The following is a 25,100-nucleotide window of genomic DNA, read 5'->3' on the forward strand; positions in this document are numbered from 1 at the left end:
AAACTACAGTATGTTACTTTGTCTAAAATAGGTCTTAGATTTAGATTCTGTTTACAAACCACATATACACCTGTGATCATATCTGAGTTCTAGCTACTTGAAAATAAATGTAAAACTACTCCAGACTTGTTTTTAAAATGTCATTTATAAACTGTCATTTCCAATTTCTTCTGCTTTCTTTTCTCGGTCTTTTTTTCCTCCTTCTTGTGAGTCCTTATTTCTTCTTTACTTTTTGGTTTACCACTTCACAGCTAATGTTGTCAGTTCTTCCCATCTGTTCATTATCCTTATGGTTATTTCTCTTTCTCTCTGTCTTGTCCTTTCTACCCAAACTTCAAATACATAGATCTTGTTTGACTTGTGTTTCCCTTCTTATAAATCAAAGGACAAATATAGTAATACACATGTACACATAGGTATGGATCTTATCTGGATTTTTTTCCCTGTTATATGTCATATAACAATAATTATATCGGAGAAGGCAATGGCACCCCTCTCCAGTACTCTTGCCTGGAAAATCCCATGGAAAGAGGAGGCTGGTGGGCTTCAGTCCATGGGGACGCTAGGAGTCAGACACGACTGAGCAATTTCACTTTCACTTTTCACTTTCATGCATTGGAAAAGGAAATGGCAACCCACTCCAGTATTCTTGCCTGGAGAATCCCAGGGACGGGGGAATATGGTGGGCTGCCGTCTATGGGGTCGCACAGAATCAGACATGACTGAAGCGACTTAGCAGCAGCAGCAGCAGCGACAATAATTACATATGGGTTCCAGAACTGCAATCCAGCATCTTTGTTTCCATAGGTCTCAGGTCATCGACATACCTTTTCAGAATATATTGAATGAGATATATTCAAAATACATCTCAGCTCTTGCCCATTTTCTTCCTCCTCGTAACCATTTCAAGGCTCTTACACCATTACTTCTCCCACTGTGGTGAGAGTTTGCTACTTTGTTTATTGGCCTTCAGTCAGTACAGTTCAGTCGCTCAGTGGTGTCCTACTCTCTGTGACCCCATGAATTGCAGCATGCCAGGCCTCCCTGTCCATCACCAACTCCCGGAGTTCACTCAAAGTCACGTCCATCGAGTCGGTGATGCCATCCAGCTGTCTCATCCTCTGTTGTCCCCTTCTCCTCCTGCCCCCAATCCCTCCCAGCATCAGAGTCTTTTCTAATGAGTCAACTCTTCGCATGAGGTGGCCAAAGTACTGGAGTTTCAGCTTTAGCATCAGTCCTTCCAAAGAAATCCCAGGGCTGATCTCCTTCAGAATGGACTGGTTGGATCTCCTTGCAGTCCAAGGGACTCTCAAGAGTCTTCTCCAACACCACAGTTCAAAAGCATCAATTCTTGGGCGCTCAGCTTTCTTTATAGTCCAACTCTCACATCCATACATGACCACTGGAAAAACCATAGCCTTGACTAGACAGACCTTTGTTGGAAAAGCAATGTCTCTGCTTTTGAATATGCTATCTAGGTTGGTCATAACTTTCCTTCCAAGGAGTAAGCGTTTTTTAATTTCATGTCTACAATCACCATCTGCAGTGATTTTGGAGCCCCAAAAAATAAAGTCTGACACTGTTTCCACCGTTTCCCCATCTATTTCCCATGAAGTGATGGGACCAGATGCCATGATCTTAGTTTTCTGAATGTTGAGCTTTAAGCCAACTTTTTCACTCTTCTCTTTCACTTTAAGAGGCTTTTTAGTTCCTCTTCACTTTCTGCCATAAGGCTGGTGTCATCTGCATATCTGAGGTTAGATTTTAGTATTTAAACTCCCTTCCTTTTTTCTTTTAGCAAACCAGAATCTTTTTTATTAAATTGGGGTAACACTGGTTTATGACACTACATGAGTCTCATGTGTACAATATTATTGTATTTCAGCTTCCGTATACACTACAGTGTGCTCACCACCAAACGTTTAGCTTCTGTCCATCACCAAGCAGTTGACCACCTTTACCCATGTTGCCCTCCCTCCACCCTACTTCCCCACTGGTAATCACTACTCTGTTCCTTTTATCTGTGTGTTTATCTTTATTTGGTTTGGTTTATTCCTTTATTTGGGTTTTTAATTCCACATATGTGATATAATACAGTATTTGTCTTTCTCTGACTTATTTCTCTTAGCATAATACCCTCCATCCATGTTGTTGCAAATGGCAAGATTTCACCTTTTTTATGTCTCAGTAGTATTTCATAGTATATATATACCACATCTCCTTTATACATTCATCCATTGATGGGCAGTTAGGTTGCTTCTGTATATTGGCAATTGTAAATTCAGCTATGAACTCAGGGGTACAATATTTTGAATTTATGTTTTTATACTCTTTGGATAAATACACAGAAGTTGAATAGCTGGATCAGATGGGGGTTCTATTCTCAATATAAAATAGAACTCTCCATACTGTTTTCCATACTGTAAATTGGCTGCACCAATTTACATTCCCACAAACAGTGCATGAGGGTTCACTTTTCTCTACATCCTCTCTTGTTATTTCTTGCGTTTTTGATAACAAATCATTGTGGTTTTGATTTGCATTTCCCTAATAATTAGTGATGAACATCTTTTCAGGTACCTGTTGTCCATCTGAAAATAGCTTTGGAAAAATGACCATTTAGCTCCTCTGCCTATTTTTTAAATTGGGTTTTTTGATTTTTTGTTGTTGAGTTTTATGAGTTTTTAATATATATTTTATATCAGCCCCTTATCAGATACATGATTTGCAAATATCTTCTCCAGCTTGGTATGTTGTCTTTTCATTTTGCTGATGGTTTCCTTTGCCATGCAGAGCTTTTTAGTTTGGTGTAGTGCCATTTCTTTATTTTTGCTTTTGTCCACATTGCTTGAGGAGTCATATCTAGAAACACATTGCTAAGACTCATGTCAAAGAGCATATTGCCTTTATTTCTTCTAGGAATTTTAATGGTTTTAGGAAACCGGATAGGCACAAGTAAGGCCAAAGTCCTTTTTAACAGAATTCCTGTAGGGTTTGGTATGCAACTGGGAAAAGAAGATAGTTTAATAGAGGTCCCAGGACTATATATTAATTGGTGGCATTTTTTGTTTAATTTTTTCCTAATGATTTTCTAGCAGTTCCAAAGGTTGTAACAAGCACTGTGATTTTGCTGAGGCACAAATATAAAGAGTAAACTCTTAAGTCACACAGGATGAGTGAGTTTAGCCAGCTGCCCAGTGTGTATTTTGCAGTGTGGTTATGTTCTTTTCATCACCACAGACACACAGCCTACTTATTGAATAACTATTACCATGGTCATTTTACAGGTAAGGGAACTGGACAAATTTTATGCCCAAGTGTTATTTTTTAATTTTAGAACTAGGTATAGACTCCTCAAACATCAAGAATCTGATATATAAATAAGTCTCTAAAAATGACTATCAGGATCTTCAGGTGTTCAAAGAGAGGAGACACTGTATATGTAGAATAAAACACAGATCCTGAAAACCACATACTACAAATATGTGGTTTAATAAATTAATATAAGGTGAACATGCTTGTAAGTATCGTCCAGGTCAAGAAATAAAACTCTGCCACCCAGAGCATAAATCCTTATATATGCCCCATTCCTTCCAGAAATCATTATCCTAACTTCTGTAGTTATCCTCTCCCTGCTGTTTCCCCCCCATAGTTCCAACACCCAAGTGTGCATCCCTAGCACAGCAGTTTGGTTTCCCCCACTTTTTAAATGTACTCTACTTTTTAAGTCTCTTGTAAGTTTCCCTTCTATTCTCTTTCACTCCCCACTGTTTATTTGTTGGAGAAGGAAATGGCAACCCATTCCAGTTTTCTTGCCTGGAAAATCCCATGGTCAGAGGAGTCTAGTGGGCTGCAGTCCTTGAAGTTGCAGTGTAGTAAAACAGTTGTAGAAAAACTTGCACCTTCCAACCCAAAGAGTTTCCCACAGTCTGCTGCTGCTGCTGCTGCTAAGTCACTTCAGTTGTGTCCGACTCTGTGCGACCCCATGGACTGCAGCGCACCAGGCTCCTCTGTCCAAAGGATTTTCCAGGCAGGAGTGCTGGAGTGGGGTGCCATCGCCTTCTCTGTCCCACAGTCTAGACCCTGCCAATATATTACTTATGATACAACCCTATATGCCCTCTACCCACCAGTTTTTTTTCCAAATTGGCAACTGGATCCAGAGATTGGATCAGATTCAGATTCCATTCCTCTGGCAAGACTGTAAGAGACACATAATGTCTAGTCGTCACTCTTCTGATTCAAGGAGCCTATATCCATTGTTGTTCAGTTGCTCAGTCATGTTTGACTCTTTGCCAGCCCATGGGCTACAGCACCCCATGCTTCCCTGTCCTTCACCATTTCCCAGAGCTTGCTCAAACTCAACTCCATTGAGTCAGTGATGCCATCCAACCATCTCGTCCTCCATTGTCCCCTTATCCTCCTGCCTTCATTCTTTCCCAGAATCAGTCTTTTCCAATGAGTCAGCTCTTCCCATCAGGTGGCCAAAGTATTAGAGCTTCAGCTTCAGCATCAGTCCTTCCAATGAATTTTCAGGGTTGATTTCCTTTGTTCTCCTTGCAGTCCAAGGGACTCTCAAAACACCACAGTTCAAAAGCATCAATTCTTCAGCACTCAGTCTTCTTTATGGTCCAACTCTTATATCTGCACAATGAGACTACTGGAAAAACCATAGCTTTGACTGGACGGACCTTTGTCGACAGAGTAATGTCTCTGCTTTTTAATACACTGTCTGGGCATAGATTTTCTTCCAAGGAACAAGTGTCTTTTAAGTTCATGGCTGCAGTCATCATCTGCAGTGATTTTGGAGCCCAAGAAATAAAGTCTTTTACTGTTTCCCGTGTTTCCCTATCTATATGCCATGGACTGGATGCCATGATTAGTTTTTTGAATGTTGAGTTTTAAGCCAGTTTTTCACACTTCTCTTTCACCTTCATCAAGAAGCTCTTTAGTTCCTCTTTGCTTTCTGCCGTAAGGTTGGTGTCATTTACATATCTGAGGTTATTGATATTTCTCCTGGCAATCTTGATTCCAGCTTGTGATTCATCCAGCCCGGCATTAAATATTCATTAATTCATTGAAAATTATGAAATAGCAATATTCTTATTCTCATTTCTTTTTCATTTATTAATTGGAATATTTTACATAGAGACATTTCCCTTTATCTATTATTTGGATACCTAGTAGAATCATTCATATAGAAAATGCAGAAAAGATATTTGATTATTTGCCTTTATTTACCAACTTTGAAGATAATGAATTAGTTCCTTATGATTTCCCAAAGATGAGCAATTCTTTTTCTGTTTTAATGTCATTAGGAATGCAGGGACTTAAACATATTTGATGATACTCAATTTATTGCAATTATTATCATGACGAAGCTCAGATTTTCTCATACTTAGCCAGTGGAAGCATCATAAAGTTATATCCTTTAGCAATGACTCTAGTGGTCTGTGATAGCTTCTTTGCCACCTAGGATGAATGATTTTCCATACACATTTTGTGTGTTTTTCTACTGCACACATGGAGTCAACTATTTCTTCAAGAAGCCCTGGTTTCTTTTAGAGAAGTGGTATTTCAGGACCACAACCTGTGTTAGTCACTGTTTGTAAGTCTTTCCACTGGACAGGACTTGTTGTGAGGCAGGTGTGTGTGGGAGGGGGGCTGGTATATGTGCATATGTGTAACTAAAACTAACCTTATGGATTTATATTGATATTTCCAATTCAAGACTGGAAATCATTTAGCTTAACCTTTTCTCTGTTGTTGTTTTGTTCAGTTGCTAAGTCGTGTCAGACTCTTTGCAACCCCATGAACTGCAGGACACCAGGCTTCCCTATCCTTCACTATCTCCCAGAGTTTGCTAAAACTCATGTCTATTGATTTGGTGATGCCATCCAATCATCTTATCCTCTGTCATCCCCTTTTCCTCCTGCCCTAAATCTTTCCCAGCATCAGGATCTTTTCCAAAGAGTTGGATCTTCCCATCAGGTGGCCAGAGTATTGGAGCTTCAGCTTCAGCATCAGTCCTTCCAATGAATATTCAGGGTTGATTTCCTTTAGGATTGACTGGTTTGATCTCCTTTCTGTCCAGAGACTCTCAAGAGTCTTCTCCAGCACCACAGTTTGAAAGCATCAGTTCTCTGATGCTCAACCTTCTTTATGGTCCAACTCTCACATCCATTACATGACTACTGGAAAAACCACAGCTTTGACTATATGGACCTTTGTCAGCAAAGTGATGTTTCTGCTTTTTAATATGGTGTCTAACTTTGTCATAGCTTCTCTTCCAAGTAGCAAATGTCATTTAATTTCTGACTGCAGTCACTGTCCACAGTGATTTTGGAGCCCAAGAAAATAAAATCTGCCACTGTTTCCATTTTTTGGAAACATTTGCCAAACATTTTTTGCCATTTTTTCCCCATCTACTTGCCATGAAGTGATGGCACTGGATGCCATGATCTTATTTTTTGGGGATATTGAGTTTTCTCTGTTACATGTATCTATATCTTTTTTTCAAACAACAATAATCCTGATTTTCAAGGTTACAAGGTGATAGAATTAGGATATTTAATAATCATTTATTTGTTTTATCCCCTGTTACACACACAACAGTCTTGGAATGATAGAGCTAATACCCTCATCAGCATGTTACCATAACTATTTTTTTTTTTAATTTTGTGTGTGCTCTTTCCAGTCTTCCCTATTTTAAAAAAGTTAAAATTATCATACTATATCTACTTTGAACATGTAGCCCTTATACTCTGTACACTCTACTTTTTAGTTCATTGGTAATTGTATATTTAATTCTCATCACCAGTCCTTAGATTGGTATCAAATATCTTAATTGTCAGAAAAATATTCTATTATAGATTCCTCAGGAAAGGCTTTTGGAACAATATCCCTTAAGTTACTACATATTGGTAATAGTTTATCTATGTCCTTTATACCCAAAAGGCAGTTTTGTTAGGTATAAAATCTTTGGCTCACAATTTTGTTTCTTGGGCATCTTAAGTGTTATTTATTTTCTTGTGGCATAAAGTGTTGCTGTAAAAAAGTCTGATTAGAATATATAATTTTTTCTCTTATAAGTCACAAGCTTTTTTCTTCTAGATGTCCAAAGGAAGTTTTTTTGTTTTCATTAAAGTCTAGTAATTTTATTATAAGAGTATGTCTTGGCATTGGTTGTTCTGGGTCAAGATTTCAGATTCACAGTATGCTCTTCCAAAATAAATATTAAAGTCATTTTTTTAACTGAAAGTTTTTAGCAATTTTTGTTTCCTTGCTTTGGTTTTCTTCTTTAGGAACTCACATTATCCATATGTTGAATCTTCTCTTCACTGTTTGTCACTTTCTCTTGAGTCCTTTTTATATCTCCATTTAGATTTTTAAATTGATTTGATTTTTTTAAATTTCCATCTTTTTCACTTTCTGTTTCTCTTAAGGTGTTGTCTGTTGTTGACTTCTTTTGTCTTTAACTAGTTTAGTATTCACTTCTAAAATGATTTTATTATTTTATTTTAGATTCTCTTCTGGGTTCTTTCACTTCACTTCTGAGTTTTTCTAATCCAGATTTCTGTTGTTATTTTGTATCTTGTATCATTCTTAACATCTTTTTGCTTGTTTTGAAATAATAGGTTTATGGTTATGGTATGTTTCTTGACAATGTCTTTCTGATATACTTTTATTGCTCGCAGCAATATTTCTGTCTCTCTTTCATGCATGCATAGTTTGTTTAGCTTTGTCTGGGATTTTACCTCAATACTTTTCTGTTGCTCATTTTTCAGTGAAATTCTTCTTAACTTTTAAAATGAAAGTGGGTGTTGGGGAAGCTTTTGTAATTTCACAGATCTCCCTCTTCTGCTGTTTATATGTACTGTTAACAGTTGTAGCACTTATTTTCTGAGATTTCCTGACTCTATTTCCTTCTTCCACTTCAGTCTGAACTTTCTCTTTTATTTGCCTCCTTTGTCCTTATCCTGTTTAATTTTGACTCAGCCCAGCAATTTCTTCTCCAAGAAGGATTCAGTTCTCACCGGAGCCTGGTGGGGTAGTTTGAAAATTCATAGGTGCTAGACTGGTCCAGCCCCTTCAGACCTTTTTACTGTGGATCTCATGCACTCATCTGGTATCAGAGAAGGCAAAACTCCCACTTTCAACTGCACTCAGTGTGCCTTCAGATATTCCACTGAATATTGGTTGGCTATTTGGGGGCTCTCTTATTCTCAGGCCTGTCAGATGATGCCCTGATGCTTCCTTCTTCCTCTCACATCAACATGGACACCATGTAGTCTTGTGGTTATTGGTGGTTTATCCCCACCAACTTCTTTTGGGACTTACGGGGCTACCTTGTTATGTAGCTTTATTATAAATGTTGTCCATGGGATTTTGGTCTTATTTTTACTTTCTTTTTATGTGGGGATTCAGAGAGATCGAATACCTATGCTGCCTCTGCCTACATATTTTCCAATAATCAACTTTGTATGTATGTTTAATATTAATTATATTTATCTCTGTATCACAAAAGGCTATGCCCTAATTTAATCACTCACCTGATACTTTTATCATCTTCTAAGTTTTTATGTTTGCCTTTAGTTTATCTCATTTTTTACCAGCTAAGCCACCAGGGGCTCAGATGGTAGAGAATCTGTCTGCAATGCAGGAGACCTGGGTTCAGTCTCTAGGTTGGGAAGATCCCCTGGAGAAGGCTACCCACTCCAGGATTCAGGCCTGGAGAATTCCATGAACAGAGGACCCTAGAAGACTACAGTCCATGGGGTCGCAAAGACTTGGACATGACTGAGAGACTTTCACTTTTACTTATCTCATTTTTACTATCATTTTCCTTAACTATGTCTCTAACATGGAGAGTTTCTATACTTTATTGTATGCTAGGCATTAGGTTCTACTAGGCTGCAGAAAGTAAACGGATGGTTACTATGTATTCATTACCCTGTCTTTGCCTTGTGAATCAGAATTCCCAATCTATGACTGTTTATATAATGAAAGACCTGGGCTTCATAAATGGCGGAGATACATTATATAATTTTTATAGATTTTTTAAAAATTAAAAATCTAAGCAAGACATCCACATAAGGTAAAATTGAAATATCAAAAGCTGTATGTCTGTCATTCATTCACCTGAACTATCAGGAAAGGAGAGTATCCAAGCCAAAGAAATAGGAACAGATTTTTCTTTTCTCTGAAAATAACTATACCATAGTCAGAGTTGGCCAAGGAGAGATAGACAAATATGTATGGCTATTTGCAACTTTATAGATTATAGAAATAATACTTCTGTCTTACCTTTTCCAATGACAAATTTAGTGTTAAAATATTTCTAATGCCTCAAGACAGCTAATCTACATTTAGAGATTGAACTATTATCCCTAAAATAGTTTAAAGAGGTCTTGTCAGTTTTAATCTTTGTAATTTGGGCTGAATTGTACCATAACTTACAAAAGATTTAAACCAAAACGCAAGAAATACTAAAATGCCAAATTCTCCTGCAAAACTGAAAATATTATTCCTTGAATATTTATGGAGTGTATGAAGTCTCTTTTATATTCTGGGAATATAAAAAAGTGAAGATCCTACCCCTGTTTTCAAGAAAAGAAGATAGCTATCTTTATATAATGAATTGTTCCCAAATGCTAATCAGCATGCAAGTGTCAGAATTTGGGACAAGTTTTTAACCATTTTTTGATGAAAAATGGCAAAAGGTGGACCATGTAGTAAAATTTTATAAATCTAAATTTATTTAATTTAAAAATAAAAAGACTGTTCTAAGATTATATCCTTAATACTTTCTACTGCCAAATATCCTTTTTTTCAAGAAATTATAATGATAGTAAATTATAGGATATTTTTTATTATGCTTACTTATAATAACAATCAGTAACACTATTTAATTTCCAGAAACTTTTTAGATTTTAATGATCTGAACACTCAACTGTTGAAACCTGAGTCATTGTAATAGGTGTTATTACAACAATATGAGCTATGCATTATATAGCAGTAACTAATTCTATGGTGAATTCAAATAATTAAGTTATAAAGAAATCAAATTTATTTTTAATTTATAGTGATATTATTTTTATTTTTATAAATATGTTGCAAAATATTTTCTTCATGTTTTCTTATCACTTTCTGGTTCTGGGTCTGAGGTAGTATATACTTTAAAAGAAAATTTTGTTTGCACTGAATAGATGTAGCAAATTGTTTTAAAGATTTCTTACAAGTTAAGTAAAATAAAGATCTAAATATTTAAATGGCCAAAGATGAGAAAGACAACAAGCAAAAATATAGCTAGTATAGATACAGGCTTCCCTGGTGGCTCAGACAGTAAAGTGTCTGCCAGCAGTGCGAGAGACCCAGGTTCAGTCCCTGGATCAGGAAGATCCCCTGGAGAAGGAAGTGGCACCCACTCCAGTATCCTTACCTGGGAAATCCCATGGACAGAGGAACCTGTTGCGCTACAGTCCATGGGATCTCAAACATGGAAAAGGTGTGCAACTTCATTGGTAATAATGTAAATTAAAATAAAGCAGGTAGGTTGGTGGATATTCAAGGAATGAGCATTCTCAAATCCTATTGTTGGAAGAAAAAACTGATACAAATTTCCTTAAAACTATTTGGCAATATTTATCAAGTGCAGAGTACATCATGAGAAACGCTGAACTGGAAGAAGCAAAAGCTGGAATCAAGATTGCCGGAAGAAATATCAATAACCTCAGATATGCAGATGACACCAGCCTTATGGCAGAAAGTGAAGAGGAACTAAAAAGCCTCTTGATGAAGGTGAAAGAGGAGAGTGAAAAAGTTGGCTTAAAACTCAACATTCAGAAAACGAAGATCATGGCATCTGGTCCCATCACTTCATGGGAAATAGATGGGGAAACAGTAGAAACAGTGTCAGACTTTATTTTTTGGGGCTCCAAAATCACTGCAGCCATGAAATTAAGACACTTACTCCTTGGAAGAAAAGTTATGATCAACCTAGATAGCATATTCAAAATCAGAGACATTACTTTGCCAACAAAGGTTCGTCTAGTCAAGGCTATGGTTTTTCCAGTGGTCATGTATGGATGCGAGAGTTGGACTGTGAAGAAAGCTGAGTGCCGAAGAATTGATGCTTTTAAACTGTGGTGTTGGAAAAGACTCTTGAGAGTCCCTTGAACTGCAGGAGATCCAACCAGTCCATTCTGAAGGAGATCAGCCCTGGGATTTCTTTGGAAGGACTGATGCTAAAGCTGAAACTCCAGTACTTTGGCCACCTCATGCGAAGAGTTGACTCATTGGAAAAGACTCTGATGCTGGGAGGGATTGGGGGCAGGAGGAGAAGGGGACGACAGAGGATGAGATGGCTGGATGGCCTCACTGACTCGATGGACGTGAGTCTGAGTGAACTCCGGCAGTTGGTGATAGACAGGGAGGCCTGGCGTGCTGCGGTTCATGGGGTCGCAAAGAGTCAGACACAACTGATGCCATTACTGCAGTATAGGCTACTGTTTAGGTTTTCTGTAAGGATTACCAAAAAGCATGTAAAGTACTTAAAGAATCAGAGAGAGAAAAAAAGAACTGTAAATACAAACCATGATCCTTCTAGCATCACTTCTATTTGTATGTGTTGCAGTATAACCTTGAATATTTGGATGCAAGTCATAACCATGTGATAACCCTTGAAGGATTTAGAGGTCTGATGAAACTTAAGCACTTAGACTTGAGCTGGAATCAATTGAAAAAATCTGGCGATGAAATAAATATGTTATGCAAACATACCACAAGCCTTCTCACTCTTGATATTCGACATAATCCATGGCAAAAGGTATGTAACAGACATGTTTATAAAAAAGCAAACAATCACTTTTATTTCAAAGCTGTTTTCTCACAATTATTCAATAATACCCAGAAACAGGCAAACTGTCTTTGTCTCAGTAGAATTCCTTGAAGTATTTTGTAATTTGAATATAATGTATCGATCAAGTGAATCAAATGTTACTATAGAAAAGTTTTTAATTTCACATCAGCTTTTTTTGCAGCCTCTAATAGTTTGAGAGTATTGTGGTCTTAAGAGTATCAGATGTCATTCATTGCCATTTGAAAATCTTTAGTTTTCAAATTTTATAACGTAGTATATATAGCTCAGTGTGCTAGAATCCTACTGTAGTGAGGTATAGGAACCAAGAATAATAGAATACTATACTGTGAGAGAAACATACTATTAAAGGGGGAACAAATTTGTCACATTCTCCAATAAACCTAAATTATAAAGTCTTATATATGTTCTGTTATCAAAGGAAATTTGAGCACTGTTTTTTCTCATCACAAACATATGTAGATTCATGCTAAGAAATTTCGATATTCAATGATTATATTGAAGAGTATCTCCAAGTATTTAAAATAAGCCCCAAGTTTATAATTTAAAGAATGCATCTTTTCTTGCTTTTCAAAAATATATATAGACCGTGTTCAACATTTCAAAAAGAGACTAAAAGCATGATTGTTTCTATTACATTAGCCATATTACTATGTTTATACTGTTGTATTTCTCCTTTTTCACTCCATAAAATTGAAGCATATTTTTCTTTTGCCAAATCAGACTTCCTGATTGATCATAGTAGAGCTATAGCCATGCTGCCAAATTAAATGTCAAGAGCTGAAGATCTGTATTGGCTCACCCAATTGGCTGAGTAGCTAACTGCTGATCTAGATAAACAGGAGGCACTGCAGTTTTTTGAACACTTTTCATCACTGTCACTTTTCAACAACTAGTGGGATTTCCTCCCTTCACAACAGTAGAAGTATCCAGCTTCAAACAAAACAGATTAATTCTTAAATATAATTTAATATCAACTATTATTTAAAGAATTAAGTTAGGCCTTTATTTTTAGACATATATAATAAAGTAGGAGGTGCATAATTTGAATTATGTGGGAAGGAATGAAGAAAAACTCCTTTCCATGTCATAACACTATGTAATATTTTGTAAAAATTAACTTTTATTATTTTTCCCAAGCCAGCCACATTAAGGCTGAGTGTTATTGGCAGATTAAAGACTCTTACTCATTTAGATGGAGTCCTCATTTCTGAAGAAGAAGCAACAGCAGCTATGAAATTTATTTCTGGAACAAAGATTACTCAGGTTGGCTTTTACTGTTTAATATTTCTTGTTCTATTTAGAATATACAAATAATATTTCCTATACTCTTATTTCATTATTGAGATTTTGTATTCTCTCTTAGCATGCTAATGAAAAAGTTCATCTATAACAATCATATCACTTGAAATTTTTTTTTCTGCTTAAATGTATCCTATTTAAATACCAAGTGGTTTTATGGATTCTCATCCCTGGACACTACCTCAAAAATACCTCTAGGGTAACTGTTTTTTTCCTAGTCAACCTGAACTCACCAGAGTCCTTTCTAGAGCCTACATGAAAATAAGCAACTTTCTGTGGATAAGGTAAGCCTAGAGACCTTGAGAAAGAATTTAATGACTTATTTACCTAGTATTGATATTATATGTGTCTGGCTGAAAAAAAACAAAACCTATTAACTTGGGGAAGGGGAAGTACCTGTATTATCCAGATTAAGAATGCTACTTTAACTAAAGTTGCTTCAATATCCTTAATATCTCCACTCTAGTTATCTAGGTATTTACTTTCTGTAGAATATTTGAATGTTAATTCCTTAATGTAATGTTTAATTTTGGATCTGTTTAAAGTGAAGGAAAGAAACTTTTTTGTTGATCAAAATATCATTGACTCCTAAAGAAGACTTGGGGATTTACCCTACCAGAAATCAAAACTTGCTAAAATCCTGTAAGACAGTGTGGATTTGACAGAGTTAGACAAATAGACCAACACAACAGAATATAAAGACCCAGTGTAGACCCACACATACATGAAAAAGTGATAAATCACAGAGCTGACCATATAGATTAGGGAGTCTAGTCAATAAATGGTAATTGCCGGGGTCCAGCCCCAGTGGATCCAGGGAATTCGAAGCGGGGACGGCGTTGGCGAGGATCAGGAAACAACTGCTTAATTAAACGTTAATTAAGGATATAAAGAGTAATAGAATAAGGATAGCTCAGTGAGGAAATTCAGTGGAGAAAAGAGGCTGAATAATTCAGCCAGAAGGTAAGAGAAAGAACGACATGGTGAGACCAAGTTTCGGTGAACAAGGCCCGCACTTTATTTTCCAAAGTAGTTTTTATACCTTAAGTTATGCATAGAGGATAATGGGGGAAGGGGTAGAGTTATGCAGTAAGCCAGGCTTTCTTCCTGCAAACTTATCATATGCAAAAGTTTAGGTGATTTGCATCATCTTCTGGCCCGGAGGCCTTTTCCTCTAAAGGTGATTATTCTAAAGTCAGGCGCCAGCCTCCAAAAAGTATTAAAGTTGCATTCCTACAGAGCAAAGGTGTAGTGGGCTATAACAAGAAAAAGAATTAACTCAAGGGTCCCAGGTTACAAACATTAAACCTACTATTTACACCAATTATATTAATCAATACACTGCCAGGGACACAGCAGGTAAGGGATATGGAGACTTAGCAGCAAATATTGGCCCAACAAGTGAAAATCCCTTCACCAATACAATTTCTAATCAATCTTTTGACTGCTCAAAGGAATCTGTATTTAGACAGTTTAGAACATCTCATGCCTCTCACAGTTTGGAGGCTCTGAGCAATCACATGTGGCCGGAAAAACCTATTCAGGCAGGCTAGAGGACTTCCAAAGGAGTTTGTAGGTTGAAACACTGTCACACCCAGGAATTACTAACTGGAGCTGTAAGCTAACTCTTTTTTCAGAGAGAGGTAGTGGGGGACAGGTGAAAGCACAAAGTAGAAAGTAGGCAGACTCTGGTTTTGGGGGTAGATTGCTCGAGAATTTCCAGGGAGACTCCTGAGGCTTGATCCCGCCTTTGCGTATGCCAAGCCTCCTTCCTCATGACCTTTGCCAGGGGCGGAGCTCACTCCCCGAAGGTAATGGGATAAGTGCATTAAGGTTTCACTGCAAAAAGCAAAACCAAAATATTTTAAAAGAAAAGATCAGAAATTATCATTATAACCTTGAATTAGGGAAGAATTTATTATGTAAGAAATAAAGAGCATAAACTATAAAAGATTGGATTCGTCTATCTTAAAATTAATACATCTAATCCTCAAAGGGTAGAAAGTCAAAAGACAAGCTATATACTGGGAAAAGAAATTTGCAACATATCTAATTGACAAAAGTAGATAAAATTAGACAAAATTACACAATTCTTTATATATCCAAAATGTATTAGGAAAAAGATAACCAATGAAACAGAAAAATGAGCAAAAGATTTAAACAGACACTTCACTCGAGAGGAAATCAAAACAGCCAAACAACTTAGGAAAAGATGCTCTACCATATTAATACTCAAGAAAATAAACATTAAAACTTTAATGATCTACCAATTTATGGCCACTATTGGGGAAAAAAAAAACTCTTGACAATACCAAGTTTTAGCAAAGATTTGAAGTAAAAGTTATTACAACTGGTGTAACCACTTTGGAAAACAAATTGACCCTATCTAGTAAAGCTGAATATATACATACCCTAAACCCAGCAAGTTATATACTCCAAAGATACTCTTGCATATGTGTACCAAGAGTCATGCACAAGAATATTCATAACAGCAGTGTTTATGATAGCAAAAAACCCTGAAATCAGCTCAGTGTTCATTGACTTTGATAAGGAAATACTATATAACAATGACATATGAATAAACTACAGCTACAGAATCTCATAGATACAATGTTGAGCAAAACAAGTTACAGAAGAATACAAATATTATTAAATTTTCACAAAGTTCAAATATGTGTAAGACTAATATTTTATTTATGGATATAAACATAGGTCTATAAAGAAAACAAGTAATGGTAGATACAAATTTTGAGATTATTTGATTGCTTCATAAGAGAATTGATTGATTCACTTGAGATGAGTGATGGCTTCTGAGCAGCAGAGAAAAAAGATTAGGATGGGACACACAGGGAGCTTCTAGGGTAGTAGGAATATTCTAGCTCTTAAAATGGCTCCATGGATGAATTACATGGTGTTTGTATTATAATAATCATTTCACAGTTTTATAAATATTATTTTATTATGGTTAAATAACTGATAAAAAATGAGCGAGATATATGATTTAAAGTACATCAAGTTACTGAAAACACTTTAAGACATAGAAAATGTCATATTTTATTCATTGGGCCAGCCATCTAAGAGACAGTTCTTTTAACTATATATAAATGGACCTTTACATAATATTTCCTTATTCATCATGTATTTTTTTGTCTTATTAGTTCTCTCTCTTACGGCATTCTAGTACTAAAGAAGAGAGACCACGGATTCTCAGCATTTGGCCTTCTGCCAAAATTCTGACACAGACTTCAAAGTTAGGACCACATTCACATATGAGTGGAAATTGGTACTTGAAGGTAAAAGCAATTCTATTAAACTTAATGTAAATATCTTAAGTTCAGTTGATTTTAGTCAGCTTTGCCCTTTATGTCATAAAGAGGGTACAGATAGGTAATGGGCAGAAAACTGGGAGAGACAAATTAAAATTGAAAGAGAAGTCAAGTTGTGACTAGCTGTGTCACAGGGCTAGACATCAGGGCTAGACCTCAGTGTTCCAGATGTTCAACTGGATTTGGAAAAGGCAGAAGAAGAGATCGAATTCGATCTCTGCCAACATCCATTGGGTCATAGAAAAAGCTAGAAAGTCCAAGGAAAACATCTACTTTTGCTTTATTGACTATGCCAAAGCCTTTGACTGTGTAGATCACAACAAACTGTGAAAAATTCTTAAAGAGATGGGAATACCAGACCACCTGACCTGACTCTTGAGAAATCTGTATGCAGGTCAAGAAGCAACAGTTAGAACTGGATATGGAACAACCAACTGATTCCAAACTGGGAAAGGAGTACATCGAGGCTGTAATTTAATTTGTATGCAGAGTGCGTCATGTGAAATGCCGGGCTGAATGAAGAACAAGTTGGAATCAAGATTGCCAGGAGAAATATCAATAACCTCAGATATGTAGAAGACACCACCCTTATGGCAGAAAGCAAAGAGGAAGGAACTAAAGAACCTCTTGATGAAAGTGAAAGAGGAGAGTGAAAAAGTTGGCTTAAAACTCAACATTAAAAAAACTAAGATCATGGCATCTGGTCCCATCACTTCATGGCAAATAGATGGGGAAACAATGGAAACAGTAAAAGATTTTATTTTCTTGGGCTCCAAAATCACTGCAGGTGGTGACTGCAGCCATGAAATTAAAAGACTCTTACTCCTTGGAAGAAAAGCTATGACCAACCTAGAAAGCATATTAAAAAACAGAGAAATCACTTTGCCAACAAAGGTCTATCTAGTCAAACTATGGTTTTTCCAGTAGTCATGTATGGATGTGAGAGTTGGACTGTAAAGAAAGCTGAGCACTGAAGAATTGATGCTTTTGAAGTGTGGTGTTGGAGAAGACTCTTGAGGGTCCCTTGGACTGCAAGGAGATCCAACCAGTCAGTCCTAAAGGAAATCAGTCCTGAATATTCTTTGGAAGGACTGATACTGAAGCTGAAAGTCCAATACTTTGGCCACTTAATGCAAAGAACTGACTCGTTAGAAAAGACCCTGAAGCTGGGAAAGATTGAAGGCAGGAGGAGAAGGGGATAACAGAGGCTGAGATGGTTGGATGGCATCACTGATGTGATGGACATGAGTTTGAGCAAGCTCTGGGAGTTGATGATGGACAGGGAAGCCTGGCATGCTGCAGTCCGTGGGGTCACAAAAAGTCAGACACGACTGAGTGACTGAACTGAACTGAGACCTCAACAGTGGTCACTCTAGCACAGGAATTTAGGATTAAGGTACACTACAAAACCAATGGGTAATAAACAAGAGGACTTTAAAGCTCAGAGCCAGAGACCAAGTCAAAAGTTTGGATGGTAAGATAAAAAGAATCAGGAATCCTGGCAAGGGAATAGGGGAACTAGTCAGAATTCACCCAAAGCTAAGGAAAAATGTTATGGAACATCCACAGCTTCTTCATAAAGCAGCATGTAACCTCTTGCCAAAGGTAGAAACTGAGTTAAGAGAATCTGACCCTTGAAAATGGAAGATATTAGTGCCATTGATTTTATTACAGGATACAGAGATATTTAGCTGTGATGCTGGCTCAGTTATAGTCTTAGCTGACCCTGTGGGCAGTTCTGGAATAGCAATGGCCCTTTAAATCTGTCCTAAGTTGGGCTGAGAAGGCCAGGCCCTTCTTTCCCTTCATCATTGGGTAGGTGCCAACCTGGGAAGGGGCATGACCTTGAGCAAGGCTGCTCTCTGCAGCTGATGCTGTCCCTGAAAGGACTGACAGTTGAAGGCTTTCTGCCAATAGCACTCCCAGCAGCTGAGCCAAGTCCTTCACTACTGGGAAGCTGACTGGCACAGCTCAGTTTCTATAAAACCATCTAAGTCCCTCTTTGAGTTATAATCTCAAAAAGTAATCAAAATTTTACTTTTATGTAAATTAAGAGCTTTGCCATGTCTTTAGTTCCTAAAGGAAATTTTTTTTGATGTTACCACATTTGAATTATTTCATTAGCCTTTTTATAACAGTGAATTTTGATATGATTCAGAAATAACATATAAAGTGAATCATTCTACAGATAACTGCCTTAAATTTAGATGGGCAACATCTTTTTGAAATCACAAATTTAGAAAAACTGGAAAATTTGAAATGGGCTTCATTCAGCAACAATAATCTCACTAAAATGGAAGGCTTGGAATCTTGTGTTAACTTGGAAGAGCTCACATTAGATGGAAACTGCATCTCAAAGATAGAAGGTAAGATGTTAGATAATCCTAGAGTCTTAAAATATGAATGTCTAATTAAGAAGAATAAAAAGTGAGTGACACTAATAAAGGAATTTCTGAAGAGGAAGATCTTCCAAGAAGTCCCAAGAAGGTTTGGAGTAGAATATTCTAAGTCACTTCAGCAGTGTCCAACTTTTTGTGACCCTATGAACTGTAGCCCGACAGGCTCCTCTGTCCTTGGGATTCTCCAGGCAAGAATACCAGAGTGGGTTGTCATGCCTTCCCTCCTCCAGGGGATTCTCCTGACCCAGGGTTAGAACCTGTATCTCTCACGTCTCCTGCATTGGCAGGCAGGTTCTTAGTGCCAGTGGACTTGCATTTCCTCTGCCTTCCCTCCCATCTCTGAACCAGTGTTTACCATCTCTTAAGCCCAGAGTATTCTAAACACCTCTTAGTGGGATCTGTGGTTGGTTACTATATATAATGCACCCAACCAGCTGACTTTCATTTCCTCTGCCTTCCCTCCCATCTCTGAACCAGTGTTTACCATCTCTTACCAAACTTAGCATGTAACAAACTAGGCAGTAGTCAAGATCTATACCATTGCGTATATATTAATAAATGAATGAATGAGGCATACTTTTGAAAAAGATAAGTAGCCATACACACACACACACACACATCAGCATACTTATCTAGGTATAGAATATTTCTGCATGTGCATTTTGGTAACAGGGTTGTCATTGAGAGAAGGTAAAAATTGAAAACCAAAGCCTGGGAAAGGGGCTTAATTTATTTGTTTTTGAATTGTTTTTAGCATGTGTGTGTGTACTACCTTTTTCATAAAATAGAAATTTTTACTTAAAAAAATTACATATGCAAAACAAGTGTTAATTATCTTTAAAATAGAATGTTTAACATTCGTTATACTTTATTTTAATGGTGATTAACAGTAGTTTATAAAAAAAGTGCTTGATCATAAGAATCACTTAGTTCAGTTCAGTTCAGTCACTCAGTCATGTCTGACTCTTTGTGACCCCATGAATTGAAGCACGCCAGGCCTCCCTGTCCATCACCAACTCCTGGAGTCCACCCAAACTCCACCTCCATCCAGTTGGTGATGCCATCCAGCCATCTTATCCTCTGTTGTCCCCTTCTCCTCCTGCCCTTAATCCCTCCCAGCATCAGAGTCTTTTCCAGTGAGTCAACTCTTCTCATGAGGTGGCCAAAGTACTGGAGTTTCAGCTTTAGCATCATTCCTTCCAAAGAAATCACAGGGCTGATCTCCTTCAGAATGGACTGGTTGGATCTCCTTGCAGTTCAAGGGACTCTCAAGAGTCTTCTCCAACATCACAGTTCAAAAGCGTCAATTCTTCGGCGCTCAGCCTTCTTCACAGTCCAACTCTCACATCCATACATGACCACAGGAAAAACCATAGCCTTGACTAGATGGACCTTTGTTGGCAAAGTAATGTCTCTGCTATTGAATATGCTATCTAGGTTGGTCATAACTTTCCTTCCAAGGAGTAAGCATCTTTTAATTTCATGGCTGCAATCACCACTAATCAAATATATGTACAGATTCACAGGCCTCTCTTCTATAGATTTCAGCTGAGTAAGAGTGTAGAGAGGTTTAGCTCAGGCATCTGTGTTTAGAACCATCACTAGCCTTCCATTCCCATACAATAGGGTGCGAATTTTGCTTTGTATATACAGCTGAGAACCCATTTCCTTTTTATTTCCCTGCATATGCTTATTGAAAAGAAGAATCCTTCAACCTGTCTTTTCCCTATACCCACTTTTCAAAGATAGCTACTGACGGGGTCCAGCCCCGGTGGATCCAGGGAATTCGAAGCGGGGATGGCGTTGGCGAGGATCAGGAAACAATTGCTTAATTAAACGTTAATTAAGGATATAAAGAGTGGTTAAATAAGGATAGCTCAGTGAGGAAATTCAGTGGAGAAAAGAGGCTGAATAATTCAGCCAGAAGGTGAGAGAAAGAATGACATGGGGAGACCAAGCTTTGGTGAACAAGGCCCATACTTTATTTTCCAAAGTAGTTTTTATACCTTAAGTTATGCATAGAGGATAATGGGGGAAGGAGTAGAGTCATGCAGTAAGCCAGGCTTTCTTCCTGCAAACTTATCATATGCAAAAGTTTAGGTGATTTGCATCATCTTCTGGCCCGGAGGCCTGTTAACATTTTAAGACCCTTTCTTCAGAAAACTTATTTTTCTCTCAAGGTGATTAGTCAGGTGCCACCCTCCAAAAGCATTAAAGTTGCATTCCTATAGGGCAAAGGTGTGGTGGGCTATAACAAGAAAAAGAATTAACTCAAGGGTCCAAGGTTACAAACATTAAAGCTACTACTTACACCAATTATATTAATCAATACACTGCCAGGGACACAGCAGGTAAGGGATATGGAAACTTAGCAGCAAACATTGGCCCAACACGTGAAAAACCCTTCACCAATACAATTTCTAATCAATCTTTTAACTGCTCAAAGGAATCTGTGTTCAGACAGTTGAGAACATCTCATGCCTCTCACGGTTGTGAACTAAAACATTCTTGTCCCACCCAGGACAGCCCCTCGTAAAGTCAGAGGTGTAGGTGAGAGCACAAAGCAGTAAAGTAGGCAGACTCTGGTTTTGGGGGTAGATGCTTGAGAATTTCCAGGGGGACTCCTGAGGCTCGATCCTGCCTTTGCGTATGCCGAGCCTCCTTCCTCATGATCTTTGCCACAGGCGGAGTTCCTCACACTGGCTCCCGGCAAGCTACCCTACTAAACTTTAACAGATATTTATCTTTTTTTTTTTCCCAAACACAGATAGGCCTAATATCCAATTTGAGGATTTTTGCTTTGATAGTACATCCTAACTGGCCCCAGATTGATTTACTTTCAGCATTTCATAGTCCCATGATAAAGGCTGATGTGAGAGAGGAACATGAATAAAATTTATTGAGTATTCATTATTTATTTGGCAATAGTTAGAACTGATACTTTCCAAATATCACTCTATTTAATTCCATAGCCCTTAGAAGTAGATTTAGGTATATTTATTTCATGGATGAGGAAAATTAGGCTCAGAGTTTACACAATTCTACATAATTTACCTATGGTCCTAAATCTAGTAGTGTTACACTTGAAATCAACTCTGACTCCAGAGTTCTTGTCTTTCAACTGCATCACCCTATCCACAGTTACAAAGTGTCTACAGTATATATTGTGTTAATACATAGGGATCAGATTGTAGTGAGAGGTAACATTTCTGTCTTAAAGTACTTCTAAACATAAAAAGGTAGAATTAGAGTTCTTTTTTTTACTACAAATGATGCCAAAGTAAGGAATACTTTCCAGAGCATTGTATTCTAGTTCCTTACCCTTAATGTTTTACAGTACGGGTGGGTGAATACTTGAAGGAGTGGGTGAATACTTGAAGCTTTGTGTAGAGCTTTATATTATTGTGATGATGAAAACCTTAATTAATTACATCATTAAAAGGTTATTTGAAAGCTTAATTCAATATTCCTACACAGTGCTTTCCTTTAACATCTAAGAAAAATGAGTCTACTTAGAAATCCAAAATTAGAATTTAATATATTAGTTGGGACTTAATGCACATTATATTCTTCTTTAACAAAAGGAAAAACAGTGATGATCAATACTATAAAATCTGTCAAGTAACTTGAACTTAGAAAAAGAGAAACAGTAAAACAACCAGCAGCTTATTTTTTTTTTTAAATTAACCTTTCAGTGCTGTCTGAATCTTTTTTTGAATTTGCTTATTTTTCTAGGCATTTCCAAGCTGACTAAATTAACCCACCTCAGCATAAATAATAATCTCCTCACTGGTTTGGAAAAGCATATTTTTGATAACATGCTTCATCTGCATTCCCTTTCTCTTGAGAACAACAGAATCACTTCACTGAGTGGTCTACAAAAAGCTTTTACACTAATTGAATTATACGTAAGCAATAACTATATTGCTCTCAATCAGGAGATCTACAATTTAAAGGTGACTATCTGGGGGCACTAATATTTTTATTTTTCTAAAAATTTTATTTATTTATACTATGAAAGTAATACATGCTCACTATATAGAATTTGGAAAATACAGAATAATGTAAGGAAGAAAATAAAAATTAGGAAAAACAAGGTTTGTTAAAACGTATCTGCATTCAATTTATGTACACATACAAACATGCGAGTGTGTAACCATAGTTGATAGTGTCCCCAGGTTGATAGCTTCACAGAAATATATTTTAGTCCTCAAATAAAATAACCCGATCTCCATTCCTTCTAACTGTGCCTTCCTTAAGTATTTCCAAGGATCACCTAACCTGACTGGGGGATAAGATTCATTAACAGTTCCTCTTCTCAGAGCAGTTCTTGATTATCTTTCACTACTTTCTGGTTCTCACTTATGGCTTCTACCCTCTCTGGTCAGTTCAGTTCAATTTAGTTGCTCAGTCGTGTCTGACTCTTTGCGACCCCATGAATCGCAGCACGCCAGGCCTCCCTGTCCATCACCAACTCCTGGAGTTCACCCAAACTCACATCCATCCAGTCGGTGATGCCATCCAGCCATCTCATCCTCTGTTGTCCCCTTCTCCTCCTCCCCCAATCCCTCCCAGCATCAGAGTCTTTTCCAATGAGTCAACTCTTCTCATGAGGTGGCCAAAGTACTGGAGTTTCAGCTTTAGCATCAGTCCTTCCAAAGAACACCCAGGACTGATCTCCTTTAGAATGGACTGGTTGGATCTCCTTGAAGTCCAAGGGTCTTCTCCAACACCACAGTTCAAAAGCATCAATTCTTCAGCGCTCAGCGTTCTTCACAGTCCAACTCTCACATCCATACATGACTACTGGAAAAACCATAGCCTTGACTAGACGGACCTTTGTTTGCAAAGTAATGTCTGCTTTGCCCAGTTTTGCTTTCTTTAATTCTCCCCAGGAAACCTCTTATATTGAGGCTTCTGTATAACAGGTTTTACTGGAGGTTTTAATAAAATGGAAGTTTACTACAACAAAGAATAGGGATTTACTTCAAATGTAATGTGGGACTTCATAGTTTCTAAAGTTCAAAGGTCATTTCCTACCACTGAGACTCCCAATGGCCTCTCTCCTTTTGCTGATACCACATTGCTAGGACTTTATCTCCTACCAAAAACTTACATCCATTTCCTGTCTTTTCTTGCTTGCAAACTTATCCTCATCATATTCCCCCAATACAACTACTTCTAGAGCTGTAGAGTCAACCTAATCAACAATAGCTACATAAATACATTATAGACACAGAGTAAGTAGTTTTACCCCCTCAGGGTAAAAAGTCAGGGCCCTTCCTTCACAACAAAGGCACATCAAAATATCTAATAAGGAAGCACATTGAAGTCTGCTACTCCCTTACCAGGCAGAAGCACTTCAGTTTTATCCCTCATCAGAAGACTGTGTTTTTCATTGCTTCATTTCACTATTATATTTGTATATGTGCTTATGTATGTGCTCAGTCATGTCCAGTTCTTTGAGACCCCATGGACTGTAGCACACCAGACTCCTCTGTCCATGGGATTTTCCAGGCAAGAATGCCAGAGTGGGTTGCCATTTCCTCCTCCGGAGGATCTTTCCCACCCAGGGATCGAACTGGCATCTCCCTTGCCTCCTGCATTGGCAGGTGGATTCTTTTACCATTGAGCCACCTGGGAAGCCCATATTTGTATACTACATAATAAGTAACTAAGTAAGTGAAGTTGCTCAGTCATATCCAACTCTTTGCGACCCCGTGGACTGTAGCCTACCAGGCTCCTCCATCCATGGGATTTTCCGGGCAAGAGTACTGGAGTGGGTTGCCATTTCCTTCTCCAGAGGATCTTCCCGACCCAGGGATCGAACCCAGGTCTCCCACATTGTAAGCAAGATGCTTTACCGTCTGAGCCACCAGGGAAGTCATATACTGCATAATAGCCATGTACTATTTAATAGACTGTTATTCCATAAACATAGCGTATGTTTTAAACTTTGCTAAGTTCTTTATAAGTCTTTATCATGGGTAATATATTTAGCACCAATATCCAAAAAGTGATTCTGATCATATAGTATAGACCACTGAAATACTGCACAAAATTATACTTTAATAGTCTGAAAGTGTACTGTAAATAGTACACTCCAAAGATCTCAAATCACTATGGAATGATAGAGTAATTCAAATATTAAAATTCAAGGCTGATTAAACTCTTAAGGGGAAAAAAACAGAGTGA

General features: G+C 37.5%; 1 protein-coding gene across 2 annotated transcripts in view; it reads left to right on the plus strand.

Moving 5' to 3' along the window:
• The window catches only part of LRRC9 (leucine rich repeat containing 9), a 120,925-nt gene that overhangs the window by 58,975 nt on the left and 36,850 nt on the right, over window positions 1-25,100 (plus strand). For both annotated transcript variants that reach the window (XM_024998076.2, XM_059890884.1), the window contains exons 18-22: window positions 11,636-11,827; window positions 13,019-13,144; window positions 16,339-16,473; window positions 18,695-18,872; window positions 22,641-22,861. In XM_024998076.2, coding sequence (XP_024853844.1) covers window positions 11,636-11,827; window positions 13,019-13,144; window positions 16,339-16,473; window positions 18,695-18,872; window positions 22,641-22,861 — 852 coding nt within the window. The remainder of the gene's footprint in view (window positions 1-11,635; window positions 11,828-13,018; window positions 13,145-16,338; window positions 16,474-18,694; window positions 18,873-22,640; window positions 22,862-25,100) is intronic.

Source organism: Bos taurus, chromosome 10 (genome assembly GCF_002263795.3).
Source record: "Bos taurus isolate L1 Dominette 01449 registration number 42190680 breed Hereford chromosome 10, ARS-UCD2.0, whole genome shotgun sequence".
Lineage (NCBI taxonomy): Eukaryota > Metazoa > Chordata > Mammalia > Artiodactyla > Bovidae > Bos > Bos taurus.